This window comes from Pygocentrus nattereri, chromosome 18 (assembly GCF_015220715.1).
Source record: "Pygocentrus nattereri isolate fPygNat1 chromosome 18, fPygNat1.pri, whole genome shotgun sequence".
Classification (NCBI taxonomy): Eukaryota; Metazoa; Chordata; class Actinopteri; order Characiformes; family Serrasalmidae; genus Pygocentrus; species Pygocentrus nattereri.
Genome location: NC_051228.1, coordinates 9204263 through 9223342, shown reverse-complemented (window position 1 = coordinate 9223342; position 19080 = coordinate 9204263). Strand labels below are relative to the sequence as shown.

At 43.0% G+C, this 19080-nt stretch overlaps 1 protein-coding gene across 2 annotated transcripts in view; it reads left to right on the top strand.

Annotated features, from left to right (window-relative positions):
- Positions 1–19080, top strand: part of unc5c (unc-5 netrin receptor C) — a 165509-nt gene that overhangs the window by 51753 nt on the left and 94676 nt on the right. For both annotated transcript variants that reach the window (XM_017710748.2, XM_017710747.2), the window contains exon 2: positions 11035–11265. In XM_017710748.2, coding sequence (XP_017566237.1) covers positions 11035–11265 — 231 coding nt within the window. The remainder of the gene's footprint in view (positions 1–11034; positions 11266–19080) is intronic.

The following is a 19080-nucleotide window of genomic DNA, read 5'->3' as shown; positions in this document are numbered from 1 at the left end:
TTAGCACCAGCAAAAAACACTGCAAGGCATTTTAACTTGTTGTAGCTCATAAAACTTAAGTACATTTATTTAAATACACATTTGCACATGTAGTACAGAATTGACAGTTCTTGTGTAAACAGTATTAGTAGGGCATTCTGAAAGTATTTATTACAAAGCCTGCGACACAAATTTAGCTGACCAAGAATGTATTAACACATTTTACATGCTGATTATTATAAGCTACAGGAAAAATGAAACACTGTTCAAAACTGTCTCTGGTACCTACTTGCAAGTTCCATGCCCTGCCTAGTATAAATGATATGGAAGTAATACAGACAGCATTATGGAGGCAAAAAAACTATGTGAGGTAGTGAGTTTGTGCTGAACTGCTTGAAACCCACACATCTGAAAGCTGCATTATGCATCCAGTGCAAGCTTCATGACATATTCAAGCTGGCTATATTCTGTAGATCATTGCTTGAAATGATTATGTGAAATTTTTGAGGGATAGCTGCTTTTCAAACAATGGGATGGAACTCCAGAGTGCCCAACTCTATTTAGCATCAGCTTCTAACAGTGCTAGTTTTATGCATGTGATGCTAATGTTATGAGAATCTTGTCACCTTATAAGAGCATCAGCTATTCTCACAACGCCAGACCTCTTTAAAATGAATATTTCTCCCCTAGATCCTGGTTTATAGCAGCTTATATTTCATTATCCAGTTTATTCCCTGTGCTTGTCCGCAGCTGGCCAAAACTTGTACAGTCCAGAGCTGCAATAATGAGCACCAGCTCACCACATACCGACCCAGCCAATTAGCAGGGTGGGCACAGTGTGAGGTCACAGGGCACAAGACGGCTCTCCGATTTGCTCGGCTCGGCTCGCGGCGGGGGCGAATCATGTACCCCTATCCGACCCCTAGAAAGCCTCCTGTCCATTGTGACATGCGTGACGGGTGACGAGACGAGCATTGGCGGTAGGGTACAGTCATTAAGTCCACACATCATTCAGGCCGTGACCCTCTGCGTGGCCCACCAATGCTGAGCGGAGCAAACGGCTTTTTAGTAGGCCAGGAGAGGCAACACTAATGAAGCAGCCCATTTCTGCCTACATTTACCAACATATACTTATATATAGATATTATTGGGAGACTACATGTAATATATTAACTATATATTGTACAATACACCACCAAAAGCTTTGTTCATTTCACAAAAACAATTAATCAAACATAATATCATAGTTCGCTAATATTTACTGAAAGTTAAAATGTCTCATTTGGGGCTCCCAAGTGGCTCAACCGTCTAAGCATTGTCCCTATCATCAGGAGATTGCGAGTTCGATCCCTGGTGATGCTATAGCCATCCATAGCTAGGAGTCCAAGAGAGCAAAATTGGCCCCGCTCTCTTTGGGTGGGTAGGAGGACCTCCCTAACTAGTGGGTGGAATTGGAAACGATTAAATTGGGGAGAAAATCCCCCCCCCCAAAAAAAAGTCTCATTATTTTATGTGCCTCCCATTTGCCTGGTACAATGTTCTTCACCTTCTCCCTTCATAGTCTTGTGGTTTTGAGGTCTGGTGGCTTCTGAAAGAGCTGAAAAAAGTTGTCTCTTGAATATATAATTATTTTGAAAGGTTAAAAAATGAACTTAATAACTATACTATGTAACAAAAAGTAAAAATGTAAAAAAATGTAAAACAAAAAACAAAAATGTGAAAAAAAAGTAAAAAAGGATTTTTATTTCCTTATTTAGTCCATGTTAATTAAAGATTGAGTACAGAGAGCATGTTTCCCAATGGCTCAAAGTTTGTTTTGTTCACTGTGTATAGAGTTTCATTGATCACATTGTTGATGGTGATGCACTGGGCTGTGGGAGTGGGTCAGGGAAGTGCTCCAGTCAGCAGTACTTCATCACTCAAGCATAACTCTTGGAGTAGAGTAAGAGAGGCAGACAGGCCGGAGTCAGTGGGGCTCAGGTGAGCACGTCCCGGGCCACAGCGTCTCTTTCCTGGCCTGGCCTATGGTGAGCTGCGGCTGGCCGTACGGGCTGGTGGCGCCACGCACCCGTAAATTAGTCCCAGGCGGTGACACTGCGCTTGCTGGGTAATTTGGACAATGGGGCATTTGACAGCCCACCCATCACTGGGACTGCGCCCCAGGGAGCCACCTCTCTCCCTCGTTTTTTTTTCCCTTGGCTGATGGAGCTGCACTCTAAGTAGCAGCATCATTCTCCAATCAAGCAACAAAATGGCTTTTCATCCAGCCCCGAAGAGGAAGAGGGGGGAGAGACAGAAGCAGCAATGGAGAGAGTGAAGAGAGAAGAGGCAGGGGGAGAAAGCAGCTTTTTTTTTTCATATTTTTCCCTCCTGTTGTTCATAAGCTGCCTCAGATGCTTTTTATACCGAATCTCCCTGTGTGATTGCAACAAAGGAAGAAGTCGAAAAACATCTCTTTGAAAGGCTTAAAAGAAGAATGTCCACCATTGTGAAATATCTTTTTTTCCTGGCTTTGCAACAGAATAGAAATACAGGCACGATTATTGTGGAGTATAGTTGTATGAAGAGGTATTTTGATATCAGAACAACTGGATGCAGATTGGAGTTGCAGGTTACGACTGTTTCAGTTCCCACTGTGGTACACTTCTGTTTCCATGACACCCTAGAAATTAATCTTTTCACTGTGAGCGGTGTGTATTCCTTGGTGTGGTAATAAGGTAGGAATGTGTGGCCTTGTGCATTCCCTCCTCTCCAAATGGAGATTGCAGATATTGAAAGAATGCGATATACGCGTGACAGCATTTCTCTGGTAGAGAAGCAGCTCCTGAGAAAGTGGGGAGTTCCACTGTGTTTCAGGACATATGGTCCCAGCAGGTCACAGAGAGGGGTGGAAATGAAGTCCCAAACCATGGCAGAGTAGCGTCCTTCGAGTGCCCTTTTCTTGGCTTATTCCTCTATCGCTCTTACAGCCTTACTGCTAGGCAGCTCGGTCGTCAGCGGTCTCTCTCCCTCTCTCTCTCTGAGGTCCAAGCCTTGTGAGTCACAGCCTTTTTAAGAGGTGTCAGGCTGTCTTTTTTTAATCCTCTGATCCTAAGTGATGATGGAGCTACAATCCAGGCGGTACCAGTACTTCTCACAGTGCAGACTCGCCGACTCTCTGGAGAGATGCCGGATATGTGATGGCTTTGCCCCCGTAAGGTCACTGACAATCCATCGAAGCTACATAAGCATCTAAGTTATACCCAGTTAAAGGTTGAGCCCCCAGCATGCTGAGGGAAATTTCCTCGTGTGGCCTTTTGTATTGCGGAGTGTGACTTCACTAGTCCCTTCTTCTGTGGTTCAGCTTCATTCAGACTACTTCAGATTCATGAGACCTTGAATGGAAATGAAATGAATGTCAGAGCTACATTGTTTTCGGCCATTCTTTTTGCTCACCATAGCATATCTGGCCTGGAGAAAATGATCTAGAAGGTGTATGTCACACACTCATCTCTCGAGGAACTGGATCTCCATCACTGAGGTCACACAATAATCACATGCCGTTAACTGTCCCCAACCAGTCACACATATACATTAACCCATTCTCCCTTTCACTGCCTGCCACAAGGCACAGACAGTGCAAGGAAAAGTGAGTTAAGCATAGGCAGACTTATCTATGGCATGTCCATTTTTTCCCCATTTAACACATTTCATAACCTTATCTCCGGGCCACACTTCTTTCTAGTGCTGCTGCTTAAGCATTGGCAAGGTGGGCTAAATCAATTTGTGCAGATTCATTTTTTTGCAATTACATCACCTGCTCCATCGGATAAGAGGCATATAAGCTGGAAATCGGCAAAAGCCCACCAAGCCTCCCCTCCCCTCTACGTCTCGATTGTGAATTCAGTTTGAATAATTCATTTTGTTTTATTTGGCTCCGTGGTTGAATCCCAGGCCCTGTTAAACAGGCCACTGTAATGGAATGTTTCGCCCAGGGATCGATCTGACCCATCCTTCAGTTAATGATGCTGCCTCCTGAGTCTTAACTTTGGGCCTGATAAAGGGAGTGGCGGGTGTGTGTGTGGGCTGCCATTCCCTAGGGACAAAATATAAGCGTGTGTGTAGAGTGCAGAGCCGACGGTGGAGGAGGGGTCAGTCAGATCCTAATGATGGTCGATAAATGTCCGCCTGAGTGGGTCTCCTCCCTGTTATTGTGGGGGCGAGACATTCCGTAATAAATGTCTGTTTTAGCGCATGGTGGCTAAGAATGAGGAGATTAAGATTTTAACTGGATTACTTTGCCCTTCACTCGACTCTCGTGCCTTGGGTTCAGCAGACGAGTGTATGTTTATTTATGAAATGGGTTAGGTCATGGGGCTGAGGTCACGCACTCCGAAACAGATCATCTTTCATCTCAGCTCTATACGTTGTGTTTCTTGAATCCTAAGTTGTTTCATTCTCTCATTTTCTCTCTTTCTGCCTCTGTCCTCTTTCCATTGAGCAACACACAGGAAAAGGCTGCTGTTGTCTGGCTTCCCAGCACAGATTATACATCTTTTTCATTCTGGGTGCAGAAGAAAGGGGAGAAAGAAGAGAGAGAGAGAGAGGGGAGAGAGAGGATTTATGCAGGCGCTCGTCCGCGTTCACGCTTGACTCTCCTCTGATGGAGGGGAAACAGCAGCACGCTTGATACAGTGCCTTCGTGGGGACGATAAATCTGGACGCGCAGTGATAGAATAGAGCTTATCTTTTACAATGGTGTCAGGGAGGAGCATCCTCCAGCTGCTATCACGGCTGTTTGATGCATTGGGGAGCAAGAAGAAATATGTATGTAACTGTATATGTGTGTGGGCATATGTGTGTGCGCAGATGGCAGCATATGCAGTTACTGAGTAGAGGCAGTCAAATACTTAACGCAAACACATACGAGTACTTTCCTCTCCTGCCATGCTATTCAAGAGACAAAATACTGACTTCAAGCTCCCACAGTAACCTGACACATCACAGCCAGTCCTTTTCTTTTTCCCTCCCCCTCTGTTTCTTCAGCATCTCTGTAAGCCCACATTACCGCTCAATCATGTCATATTCGGTCACGTCTTCGTCTGGTTCACATTTTATCTGGCTACTTCAGATTTCATCAAAATCCAGCAAGTTCCTTCAGTCTGACATCTCCAACACATTCTTCTAAACGACTGAGCTTCTGCCTCTAAAGCAATTGCCTTCAGTGCTTAATCTCCACCGATGGCTGCACACTACACTAAGCTGAGGTCGTTCGCCCCAGCAACACACTCAAAGGTGCCGTGACCAGTGCTCCCCAAAACAAGCTGTTATCTACTGTTCTTCAAATGCTATCCTGGACTCTCTGATGTGCTTCAGATGCGAAGGAATCACATCAAAACCATGCATTAGCCCTGAGATGGCGGCTTTCATTCCTGCCTCGGCTAGTTTTTTTGCCTGGAGAAAATCCACTGACAATCTGGATTAAAACATGGCACGCTCTGAAAGGCGCCGGCCGCTCTGGGAAAGCCTCTCCTAATTGAAAAAACAATTAGACTTCGGGTGATGGAGAGGCTTTGTTTCAGTGGGTCTCTGCTGAACCTGAGCTGAGAGGCCCTGACGACGCTTTCCAGGCGATGATTTATTCCCCATGACCTCACACCGGGAGAGATTGTTTGGATACGCATGGGCTCCCGGCTTTATGCAGGCCCGTGTGTTTGTGTGTATTTAAAAGATGTATGTTCTGGCTTTGAAGATGTCTGCAGCCTGGTGAACTACAAAGTCCTGACAGCGCCGAGGATCCCCCTGTAGTGTGTTGTTTCATCTTGGAGATGCCATATGAATGGGAGGTGTAGCGTGGGTTTTGTAAACTCCATGCTGCCTTGATCTGCATGGCATGGCTGACTGCATGGCATGGCGGCTGGGAGCTACGGTGTTTGTTCTTCTGTATGAATGCTATCAGGCGATCACCCTTGTTCTAGGTGGTTATCAGGAGCTTCCTTACCGCTCGTCATGCGCACGGGCCATATCAAATGAATTCTTGTGCATTCGTCTCCAAGGCCGACTTAGCAGAACATCCTCTGCTTTTGATTCAGAGAAAGACAGATCACCACTTTGGTGGCCATATGTTAGCTGTACCATCATGTCGCAAAGCAGCAAAACAACATTAAAGTTAAAAGCTTGCGTGTGCTATGAAAGCTTCTGCCTCTCCTGTCTGTCTGCCCGTCAGTCACCAGCGTTGAGTTACATCCGGAGGATGAGGCTGTGGCTGAGGTGGCAAGCCGTGGAGTGAGCTGCTCTTTACTGAGTACAGTCAGGTCAGTGCTCTTTTTGGCGCCTGTTTGGCTCATTTTTCTGAGCCACTCCAGCAGCAGCAATTCAATTGAAAAGTTTCTCTGAAAGTTCCATCTCTTTTCACATTCCCTGACCTTAAATACTAGAATCCTCTGTCTCTGGCTTTTTCCTAGCAGTATGCAGTCTAAGGCTGGAGTCAAGGCTACTATTTTACAGTTTCTCATTCACATACCTGGAGACATAAAAAAGCTGAACCCATTATTTTTCCAGATGCAGCATGTTTGAGGCATATGTTGCTTTGAATGTTTTCATTCGTGTTAGAGGGTAGAAGAGTTTGTGAAGTGAGTTTTGTGTATTAATATGATGTGCTTATGAAGGAGCAGATACAGCATTTGGTGGGCAAGGGTAAACAGCATGCACCCACATATGAAGTCAGATCATTATTAATTCCTAAATATAGCCTTAGAAAGCTCTGTTTCTGACATGAGATATTATCAGATGGAAACTACTTGAGCATATACTCATAATTTCTCAGAAGACTTCCAAAATTACATTTTAATCTCAGTTATTTGATCTTAGCAATCTGGCACATTCCTGATTAAAAGGAAAATGTGGAATTGTTGCATAGAGCATATGAACACAAAACACAAGCAAGAGTGAAGTGGATAAGCAAAAGCAGCATTAAATGGAGTTGAAACAGCAGCACAAATGGTCAAATGTGCTAATTGCTTTAAGCACATTGCTCTGTTTTCGATTAGAGTGACCACTGCTAAATTAACACAAACACAAACCAAGAAGGCAGAACCAATGTGTGATGGACGCTGTCTAGCAACGCATTTCTTCCCCCCAGCTTTTGAATTCTTTTCTGCCTTTTTCCCTCTTTTTTTCTTTGCTTTTGTTTGTTTGGGAAGAAAGAGGGCTTGCAGGCCTAGTGATAAGAGGGTGAGGTGTGGTTGAGTTCCAGTCTGGCTGTTCCAAGATGGCATTCATGATAACAGAACCTGCTCTCGAATTACTTCCCAGAGCACCACCATCAAAGTGTGGCTGCCTTGCGTAAAGAACCCCCCTAAACCTCCCCTTCTAGCATGATGGCATGCAGATGGGGTGAAGGGGGGGGGAAACGGTGGCCCACTTTCTATCTCCACCAACCCTTTCTCCCTGCCATAGGAGACCCCAAATACTTATAAACAGGGCTTGATGGGTGTGATGTGCACAGGGAGACTGTGTGTGTATATGTGATGGCACAGAGGCAGAGCAGTGGTGAGCACTGTGGTGGTGACTGTAGCGGAAACATATGTCCCCTTCTCTCTCTTTCTGTCTGTCTCTGCCTTTCGCCCTCTCTCTTGAGAGAGAGTGACATCAGTAGGGGCTTGCTGGAGCGAGGCCATCTCTTTTTTGGTGAGGTTTTTCTGCCTTTTTCGCCAGAGCATTTTTTTTTTAATTCCATTTTATTTATTATTTCTGCTGCAGTGGTATGGTAGCTGATGAATACGAGTAAGCTTATGGCAGGGGGGCTGCATGTGAATCCTTTCATTCCACTGTCTGATCTCCCAGCCCTACAGCAAAAGACACAGACAGATAGAGAAGAATGATAGAGAATGATAGAGACAGGGATAGAGAAAGAGAGAGAGAAGGGGGAAGACCACAGCGTAATGAGTTTCTTGGGTTTTCAAAGGTAGTTTCTAGGTCAAGGACTGGGAGGATGCTGTAAAATAGTGAGCCATTGGTGTAAGTAAAGCAGAGAAGAGGACTGGACACTTGCTAAGAAGGCAGTATAGGATTTTCCAGGTTTGCACGTATAGAAGCGCTAGCACACTTATAGATGGGGAAGCACACAGGATTAGGCCAGGATGGATAATGGTGTTTGCTTGTGGGAGAGAAGCAGAGATTGAAAAGAATGTGACTGAGAGGGAGACGTGGCATGTGCATGTGCTTGTGTGTATAATGAGTGGGTGTTTATGTGTGAATGCTTCTTTGTGTACGTGTCTGTGTTTGTGTGTTTAAGTGTGCATACACTTGTGCATTTGTGTCGTACATGCACAAAGACAAAACACACAACTGTAAACACACAAAAAAGTGTTCACACGTGTGTGTATATATGCGTGACTGGGATAGTGATCATGGTTGACGAGGCCAGCAGTTTTACTGGGTCATGGTTCTGGTCCAAGGCTAATGGCCGCTACTGACCATTGAACTGATAAAACCTGCTCTTGCTTCCCCCAGATACTGGCCCCCTCTCCCCCCTCTAAGCCCAGTAGGGGTGCAGGGGCTGGCTGATTGGAATGGAGACAAACTGTTTGTTTTTTGTGTGCTTTTGCAAAACACCGCTTGTCTAATCAAACAAAATGATACAAGTCTGAAACTTGAAACTTTTTTTTCCAATACACTTTGGTGTCTTAACTTAAAAAAGCAAGTAACTGTGCTGATAACGTTTCTTTAAAAACCACAAAGCTTTAAAAAGAGTCATTTTTGAGACACTTAAGAATTGCTCAAATATTGTACCACCCCACAGGAAGAAATACACAGCTGATAATTTGGCATGACAATGTGACATTATGTTGGGCAGCTAATTACATTTATGCTTGATTAAAGACAGGCTCTAGTGCACTACTTATGTTTTCTTTTTGTTCTTTAAATATCAAGAACTGGCAAAAAAATTCACCTTATCTACTTACGAATATAGCTGTCGTAGTTTCAGTTAAAGTTTACAATCTGCTCATCTGCAGTAATTTCTTCACTTGTTTCACTGATACACAAGTGAGAAACAATTACTATTTCTTTTTAGCATGCTTTTGTTATCTAAGGGTTACTATAAAGCGTAAATAGCAGGTAAATGCTTATGTTGGAAATGCTTATCATTACGATTTCTGTGAAGCACTTTTTGATTCTACTTGGAACTCACTCACTGCATGTGTTTAGCTGGATCAGGTATATAGATTCCAGGGCCAAGGTTGCCACCACTCTAAAAATTGGCTAATAAAACCTCCTCCCCTCCATTAAGAGCCTTTGAATATTTTTAATGAACATTATAATGTTCACTAGCATGGAAATGGTCTCAGTGTTTTGTTTTTTTCCCCGCTCCCTAACCTCTGTTCTCTCTCGTATTTTATCTCTTGGCCCATGCTATTTTATTTAGAGGTTGGCACTAAGTTTGCTTCTGAAGTAGCGCCATTAGGGATGTAGTTAAGACATGTTGGATCGCCTTACACGGCACCTTCTTTTGATTCGGGTTAGTCTTATATGTTAGCTTTGTTTTCTGGATTGAGGTTTGTTAACTAAACATGTTATCAGCTAAGCAGTTGTAACCTTTGTATGCTTATAAAAGCTGGGTGTTCTGAGCTGATTTGTAGTCTGAACTTGGTCTCAAAGTTTTTCGTTTGCTGTGTTATGGAAATAAATGCTGACAGTGTTAACGGTGGAGCGTCATGTCTATAGCACTATGTGTCCTCGTTTTAGTATATTTATCACCCACCTTTTCTTTTTGTTCCCTGCTACACACACGCATACAAACCCTGAGGCTATCAGGAAGCCGCTGCCCAGGGGTCAGCAAAAGTTTACCGCTCCTCTTCAATTAGCAGGTGATTTGGGGCTGATGACAGGGCAGGTGTGATTCAGGAGCAGCTTGTGATGAAAAGCAGACTCTATGTGCCTGGAGCCCTCTTGAGTGTCCCACACTCAATTCCACCCTGCGCCCTACTCCCTTCCTACCCCAAGGGCCCTTTTCTCCTCCCATCCTGCACACCAGCTACATCAACACTACCATAGGCCCAATAGAGAGTGACACACAGACAGGGCTGTGACATCGGATGCTGTATTGATGCGATATTGCCTCTGTGCCCGACAAGATTTGTTAAGACACTGAGGGCTGAATTGAGAAGTATGAGAAAGGAGGGGAAGCGTGAAGGGGGAGAATCACTGATGTGGTGATTTAACCTTTTTGCCACAGGAAGTGATGTGCCTCCGCTCCAGGCCCATTCCTGCTGGAGATAAATAATTGATGCCTGGCAGTTGGGTGTTAGGAATAGAAAAGGGAGCTGAGGTGACAAATAGGCTTCACAAATGGGTTTCCTCCTCCGTGTATGGCGGTGGGGAAAGTCAAAGGCTGAATATTGAGCGAGGGTGACAAACCTGGAAAGACTTGTGTGTGTGTGTGTGTGTGTGTGTGTGTGTGTGTGTAGGTGGGTTGGTCATATTTAAACCAGAGTGAGCTCTTGACTGGTGTTCCATATTCATCAGAGGGAATTTCAAGTACCTCCTTTGCACATACTGTCCAGCTCCAGAGACGCACTGTGTAAACTCACCGGTCTGTTCCACTGACATGGGTCGATAAATATAGGTATGTGTTTAAAGGGCCCAGACAGCAACCCAGCAGAGAGAGGTATGTTGATGAAAGAGAGGCATAATTATAGGGGAGCATAACCATCTGCAGCCCAAATATCTGCAGGATTAAATAAACCAAAGCCCCTCCACCAGCAAAAAACAGGCTCCATATCTGCAGGAAATGTAAAAGGTGTATGCTTCTTAACTCTCCCTTAATTCTCCCCTGCTTCTGGTTTCATAGAGCTTACAGTAGCTGCGGTTCAGGGTGGAGAGAGCAAGAGCACTGAGCCAAAGTGGAATCCTTCCCAAAATGTCTCCTTGCCAAATACACTTGTATAAACAGTCGCTGTGCTGATGAATGAACTGTGATGTTACTCTCTGCAATGTGTGTATCATGTTCAGAAGATTTTTTTTCTCTCCTTCTTCTCTCTCTGTCTCTCTCTCTTTCTGTCTCTTTTCTCGCAGTGGACGATGACTACTTGGGATTGGGCGAGCTTCCGGAGACCTTCCCATCTGACCCCCCAGAACCCCTCCCCCATTTCCTGACGGAGCCAGAGGAAGCCTACATAGTCAAGAACAAACCTGTCAATCTCTACTGCAAGGCCACCCCCGCAACACAGATCTATTTCAAGTGTAACAGCGAGTGGGTTCATCAAAAGGAGCACACGGTGGAGGAACGTGTGGATGAAACCTCTGGTCAGTATGGGTGAGGGGGTGGGATGTGACAGGGCAGGAGGGGTCTATATTGCTAACCAATTGACAAGTCAGCTATTCAGTTACAGCTTTATGGTTGACTAATATAAAACCGAAACGCTTTCGTTTTTTTCTTTGTTTATACATATCGCTGTTGTGCAAGAACCTTGTATTGCCATTTTTGTTATTTTTTTGCTGTTTACATAATTACACTGTGTAATTCCAATAGAAAGTAGTCCAGATGTACTTGAATTACTTGAACTTGAAAATCTTTTTATATGAATTTCTTGTACAAGTTAAAAACTTTTTTCCTTCTCCTGTAAAAGTTAACATTTCGGAGATGGAATACTTGTCTCCTTTTTACAAGTTTATTACGGTTAAAACTGAAGATATTAAAGGTATGGTGTGGTGAAGAGTCAGATTTACACTATTTTCCACAATCTTCCCCAGATGTAGCTCATCAGCCAAGACATGTTTGGTGTCCAAATTTGGCTTCATTGGCAGTTGGAGTAATAGGAATCAGGAATTCAGCACAACACCTTGTCTAAAGTGGCTGCCCTCAGTGTTTGGCTACATGGTGAAGTTGTTTAATTTTATAGTTGTAAGTCAATGTGCGTGATACAACCTGATACAACATGAAAAAGTTTTGTTTATTTGCACCATTAGCCTGTAGCTCCAGTGCTACACCGAACAAGCAAAATTTGGACAACAAACATGTCTTGACTGATTTAAGATAAGTATAACTTCTAAGATAAGTCTAAAATCATGCCTTTTGGTTGACTAAGAAACTCCTTAGTTGTAAATAACACTCGTATTGGGGCTGGGTGTGGGGAGGGGACTGATCAAAAACAGAGAGATGAAACGAGAAGACAAACATACACGTGCATGAGGGCATTCAGACCAGGAGAGGAAAACAGAGGAATGCACACACACATGCGCTAACCCCCAAGCAGTTCACACTGTCGGAAAATCGAGTAAATGAATAATTCAGGGCAGAGTGTTTTACAGCCCCCCCAACCACCCACCCATCCAGGCTGTAATGAGAGTGGAATTTCTCCCCTCAGCTCTGAGAGGCAGCCTTGTTAAACCGGCAGCGCCTCTGTAAGAGATGCCCGTAAAGCGGGCATAGGACTGCTACTGTGCTGTTAGCGTGCTGTTGTAAGTGTTGCTTGTCTGGTCTCAGCACATCGTTAAGGCTCAGATGTGGCCGGGCTGTTCCACACTTCACGCTGAACTCTTTCGTCTGACGCACTCCTTTGACACGAACCCGCTGGTAACAAATACACACGGGACTGGGCCCCGAGACGGCCATGAGGGGCTGTACAGTACGAGCACAAATCAAGGACGGTTCTGAGTTTCAGTTATTGTTTTGCTGGAGGAGATTGGGTCTTTGAAAAAGACTTTCTCTCTCCCTCTCTCTCCACTACATGCTGTCACTTTGTCTTTTCTCATCCCTCTCTGTTCAATGCAATTTTGTCAAAAGTCCCCTTTCTTAACTCTTACATGTCGAAGTTATTGCCAGCAATAACAAAACAATGGTGTAATTTTACATTATTTCTTGCTTGTGGCTTCTTGAAAGAGATGGAAATCTGTAATTACAGTTGCTGTCACTATTGATTACATTAGTAATTTAGTAAGCTACCACTTATTTAGATTATTAATTGAGTAATTGTTTGCATACCACCACTGCAATGCTAATTATTATTTGTTACTGCCAAGCCTAGCAGTGGTGTACATTTCCACTCAGGGTTTAATACGGCGGTGTTTTGTTTTTTTTTTTGCTTTCTGTGCTGTTTTACACTGAATCCTTTGGTAAAGACTAACCTAATATTAATAGGAGCTTTTTTGGAGGGGTCTTTTTGTGTCATGGAAGTAAACATTGGCAGTGCTACGGACAGCAGTGCTTCATGTGTATGCCACTGCGTGTCTTTGTTTTAGTGTATTTATCACCCACATCTTCCCTGGTGCACACAGCTACAAGCCCTGAGGATATCAGGACGCTGCTGCACAGGGGTGAAGAAGAGCCCTGTTAGCCTGTTAGCTTTCTGCTGAGCCGTTCAGCCTAAATCTAGTTCAAGTACTTAATTTGTACTTTTATTACTTACACATGAAATTTGCAACAACAAACATTTAAATTTGTTTTGAATACTTGCAGTTTGTGGTTACAAACATGCGTTCGTGAGATCCTGCTTATGTGGGTTGCCTCTGTTTCAGTGAGGCTCACGAAAGTACTGATCACTCCTCCTGGTAGAGATTCAGTGTTCAGCCTAACCGTAGCTTTATAAAGACCCGCTGATACTCTTTTTATCATTCAAGTGTGGTGATTCATTTAGGACACACATTTTAATTAGTGCTAATTGAGTAATCATGGCCGTTTATCTTTCAATCGATATCCAGGGTTGGGATGATGATGAAAATACAGCTTTTCCGTTTTCCAGGCCTGGTAAAGTTATGGAATTTCCCAGTTTGTGCTACAGTCACATTTGAAACACTGATGAGTTTAGACAAAAAAAACATGAACTGAACACTGGAAAAGATGAATTAACAAACCAAACAAAAGGAGCAAAATAGACTGAGACCAACAGAACTAGCGGAGTAGTTCTGTGTGAGACACAGTACTCTGTCTGTGCCCTGTGGCTGGCTTAACACAAATCATAGTCTCAATGAATATATATAGTGGTTGGTTAGTGTAGTGGTTAACACCTCTGCCTTCTACGCTGTAGACTGGGGTTCAATACCCCATCTGGCTAAGCACCCTACACTCTACCAATAAGAGTCCTTGGGCAAGATTCCTAACACTACCTTCGCCTACTTGTGTAAAATGATCAACTTGTAAGTCACTCTGGATAAGAGCGTCAGCCAAATGCCATTAATGTAAATGTATATAGTCATTGTTGATCTCCTGAATACTAAAAGCACACCCAAAAACTTCCTGATGTTGTGGATCTGGGTGGGACTAAATGCACTGAGAAACAACAGTAAACTAATGAATACATTACCTTCTCTCCCCATGTAAAGAAATCTCATCCAAATAGAACTTAGTGAACTTACTTACTGGCTAAAAACACATTATGATGGACATGTTTGTACATGAGAACGTAGGACAGCGGAGGAAAATGCACATCTCCGAGGTCTGACTGTTAAACTTATAGATAGATGGAAATTGTTCATTGGATTGAAAGATTTAAACTGCATACTGACCAGTCATGAGGTGATTTTCTATTGTTTCTAAGAACAGCTGAGTTGTCTATATAGAACGTTCTACTGAGTCCGTTCAAACTGCTGTCCCACAGTAGGAAAACAAGAAAGTATTCAGACCATAGACAATAACATGAATTATGTTATGATTTATTCAAACCCAGTGCATTAACCCCTTAAAATTCCAGGCTTATTACATGCTAAGGGTTTATATTCAGCAGCTACAACACTTCAGCGCGAACTGATTGAGCTATTCTTAGGTTATAGAAGCACGTAATAAAACTTTGGACCCTTCATGGAAGGGTTAGTGGAGATAGTAATAAACTAAATGTATACCATCATCATTTCTATCATTTATTTTTGATGCGTTTTTAAGTGAGGTTTATCAAAAACTTGTTCTTGTCACTACCGAAGCAAGAGTTTTAGTCCTTTATGATTTAAGCCGAGTCATGTACTGTAGTGTTTTCGAGTTATGCTCAAAATTAGCCAAAATTGTCACTACTGAAACAGTTACCAGTATCAAATATGCAATCATTTATTATAATTATAAAATATTTTTAAAAAGTATGGGGTCATGCAAAGCAAGAGAACTTTAGTCTAAAGTTTAAAATATGTTTCGAAATGATCGATATTGTAAATTAATTCTGGTCGGTACTGATAAAATTCAACAGGATGACATTTTCAAATACTTCACAGTGTCACAGTATAAGATGATATTAAAGTTTAAGATCAACTGGTTTAACTAATATTTTCTATTATTATTTGGCTGCTAATGTGCAGAAGATTTGCTTTTGGCTACACTCCCCAGGTACGGATTGGTGTAGAGCAGAGTCCCTGTCCTGTAATACTACCTCCTTGCCTGCTTTGGTTTTTTCAACTCTTCCCCTGCCCCGAGAGCAATATTCGGACAATCCTGTGGTCTTGTGGTCCTGAGAATTTGGGTTTAGAGCAGTTTAGAGGGTTGACTCAGTCCCAAGCAGCCTCAACATTGATTCCCATCTGTAACAATCATTTATTCACTTTTTATTCCACTTTTCTACATTGGGCCAATTTTGGAATTGTTAGCTTTCGTGATTTGTATGAGAGAGACATTTTTTCCAGCTTTGAGAAATTAAGTTTGAAATTTAAGCTTCCCCCCACAAATTTTTTCCGCTACCTACAAGTTCGCCACTGTGCCCAAACTCTTTTTACTACTTCTTTCCCTTACAAACCTGAGGATAAATCCTGGGAGGGGGTTTGCAATTTAAAACCAGACGCAAAAGGCCTAATATCAAAAATATATGACTGTATTATGACTGTTCATTCGGAGGCTGATTTCAAGCTCAAGGCCAAATGGGAGGCTGATTTAGGGAAGGAGCTGGATGATAATTGGTGGTCGAGAGCCTTGTCAAGGGTCAGCTCCTCCTCAGACTTGGCCTGTTGCAGTTGAAGGTAGTCCATAGGGCTTATTATACTAAGGCTAGATTGGCAAAAATCTTTTCAAGTACCGATGCGGCATGTCTGCAGTGTGACTTGGATCTGGCTGACTTAATGCACATGTTCTGGTCATGCAAAAAACTAGATAAGTTCTGGACAGACATTTTCACTACTTTATCAATTTGAAATTGGTCCCTGACCCCCTGTTGGCAATCTTTGGTGAGCGTGAAGTCACTCCTGCGTGTGCGGTTGGCAACTGTAGAGCTTTAGCCTTTACTCTGTTGCTAGCTAGACGGAGGATTGGAATTGGAAGTCGGCTGCCCCAAAGGATGTGATTTTCTTTCTTAGCCTGGAAAGGATTAAGTTTGGCCTTAGGAGTTCTGTTCATAAATTTTATGAGACATGGCAGCCTTTCATTACTTATTTTGAAAATCTTACTGTGTTGGCGTTCAAGGGGGTGGGGGAGGAGGAGGTTTGATTTTTATATATATATATATATATATATATATATATATATATATATATATATATATATATACTGTTATTACCAATAGTGTTATGTATGTACTCATTTATTTAAATTTGGTATATTGTATGTGTTTGTCCATTTTGTGTTTGTGTTGTATATGTATGTTTGGGGGTTTATGTTATAATAGGTTAAAATGAATAATTTCTACGTAATTATTTGGAACGTGTACTGGTTTGTTATTTCTTGCCAAGTCATCAATAAAAAGACTTACATTTTTAAGACTTAAATTAAATTAAATTTTAAAGACTTAGATTAACAAAGTGTTAATGTTCCTGTGAGCATTCGGGGACTGTGTACCATGAATTAAGTGCACAAAATAATATGTTGATTATCAAATTTGTTGATATAAATGTCAATAAAACTGGAAAGCAATGTCATATGGTATATCAGTATCATGGGATACTGGTTCAGATGACATCTCCCAGCACTGTGCTAAATGGTTGCCATGGGAATTTATGTTTATGTAATGGAAAAGACACAGAATGCCACTGTTTACAAAGTGAATGAACTCTGTGTACCACATTGTTTATAAACAGAAGAAAATGATGTTTTTCTATGATTTTAGTTTGATAAGGTAAAACTTTAGTTGCTTGAGGTAAAACCTGCTTTACTTTTTTGGTCATTTTTTAACTTAAAAACAAACTAAAAAGGTCTCAAAGAGACTCAAACCTGAATGTGGGTGATAAAACAAAATGTAAACTGAATGCAGATGAAGTTAATTATGTATTTAGCTATGCAGATACTTACATAACTACATTGAAATAGTAAACAAACTACACCTCAGCAGGTTAACCATTGCTCAGCATATCTCTAGCATGCTATCGACTACTGGCTCTTTCTGCCAGACATACACAGAGGCAGAGACTACATGAGTCAATTGTCTTCTGGCTTCCTCACATCTATTTTCACATCTCCCTCTCTTTCTCTCACTCTCTCTTCCTCTCCCTCTCTCTCTCTTTCTCTTTGTATGTCAGTAGTGTCAGATGGTGACTCATCTTGGGCTTTGCTGACATGCATCTCAGATGAGTCTCATTACAGTATGACACAATTAATGGCTTGTTAAAAGCGGACCATCCTCCCCTCATAACAGCGGGACATTTAGCCCTCATAGGCGCGTCGTGTTTTTATGGTTATATTTATTGAAGTTGAAAGTGGTACAGTACAGTCCAGAGCTGAGCTCTGAATGGAAACAGGAGACACGGTTCCACTTACTGTCTATGGGCTGTTAATAACCAACAGCTCAATAGTGTCTTCAGAGCACTGCGAGAGAAAGAAAGTGCGCGCGAGAGAGAGAGAGAGAGAGAGAGAGAGAGAGAGAGAGAGAGAGAGAGAGCAGCATGATTGCTACCTGTGGGCTACAGGGACAACTCAATTTCCCACTTTGGCAGCTGAATGCAGCCAATCAAAGAGGTCCTGTTGTCTGTAATGGTTCTGGAGCCCTTGGGGGATTTTATTCTCCTTTTTTTATACGCTGGCCATTGTGCACAGCGCAGGAACCTGGCTTAGACAGAATGCACATGTTTAGATAATCGTGAGTAGAAGAATACACAAGGACCACACATATACCTACACGCACACTAGCATAAGCGCACTGTTTAGTTCTTGATAGAATTTCACAAAATATCAAACACAATGAACAGGTGGAGAGAGTGAATTCACAAACAGAGGAAAATAACGGAGAAGCGTCAAGTCTGTCGCCTGCGTATCGGGTTGAGGAGTAAAACTTATGGCAAACTGATTTTCGATTTTTTCCCTTAGATGGTTTTCTTGGCTTTGACATTGACAAAGTCGAAGTTAGCATTAAGCGTGGCCCCTTGTCTCCGTGTCAGAGGAGTCGGAGTGCTGAGAGCAGTGATGTGAATCTTTAAGCCCACACATCACCCCAGAGTAATGCAGGAGAACCTACAGCCTCCTCCAGCCTCTCTCTCTGTCTCTCTCCGTCTCTCTCATAGGCTCACTCTCTGTCTCTCTCTCTATCTCTCTTTCACGCTCACTCTCTGTCTCTCTCTCTGTCTCTCGCCGTCTCTCTCTCTCTCTCTCAGGCTCACTCTCTGTCTCTCTCTCTTTCACGCTCACTCTCTGTCTCTCTCTCTCTCTCAGGCTCACTCCGTCTCTCTCTCTGTCTCTCTCTCTCTCTCTCAGGCTCACTCTCTGTCTCTCTCTTTCACACTCGCTCTCCGTCTCTCTCTCAGGCTCACTCTCTCTCTCTCTCTCTCTCTCTCTCTCTCTCTCTCTCTTTCACGCTCACTCTCTGTCTCTCTCTCTCTGTCTCTCGCCGTCTCTCTCTCAGGCTCACTCTCTGTCTCTCTCTTTCTCACTCACTCTCTGTCTCTCTCTCAGGCTCACTCTCTGTCTCTCTCTTTCACACTCACTCTCTGTCTCTCTCTCTCTCAGGCTCACTCCCTTTCTCTCTCCGTCTCTCTCTCTCTCTCTCTCTCTCTCTCTCTCAGGCTCACTCCCCTTCTCTCTCCGTCTCTCTCTCTCTCAGGCTTAGTCTGTCTCTCTCTCTCGCTCACTCTCTGTCTCTCTCTCTCTCTGTCTTTCTGTCGCTCTCTCTCTGTCTCTCTCTCTCTCTCTCTCTGTTGCTCTCTCTCTGTCTCCCACTCTGTCTCTCTTTCTCTCACGCTCACTCTCTGTCTCTGTCTCTCTCTCTCTCTCTCTGTCGCTCTGTCTCC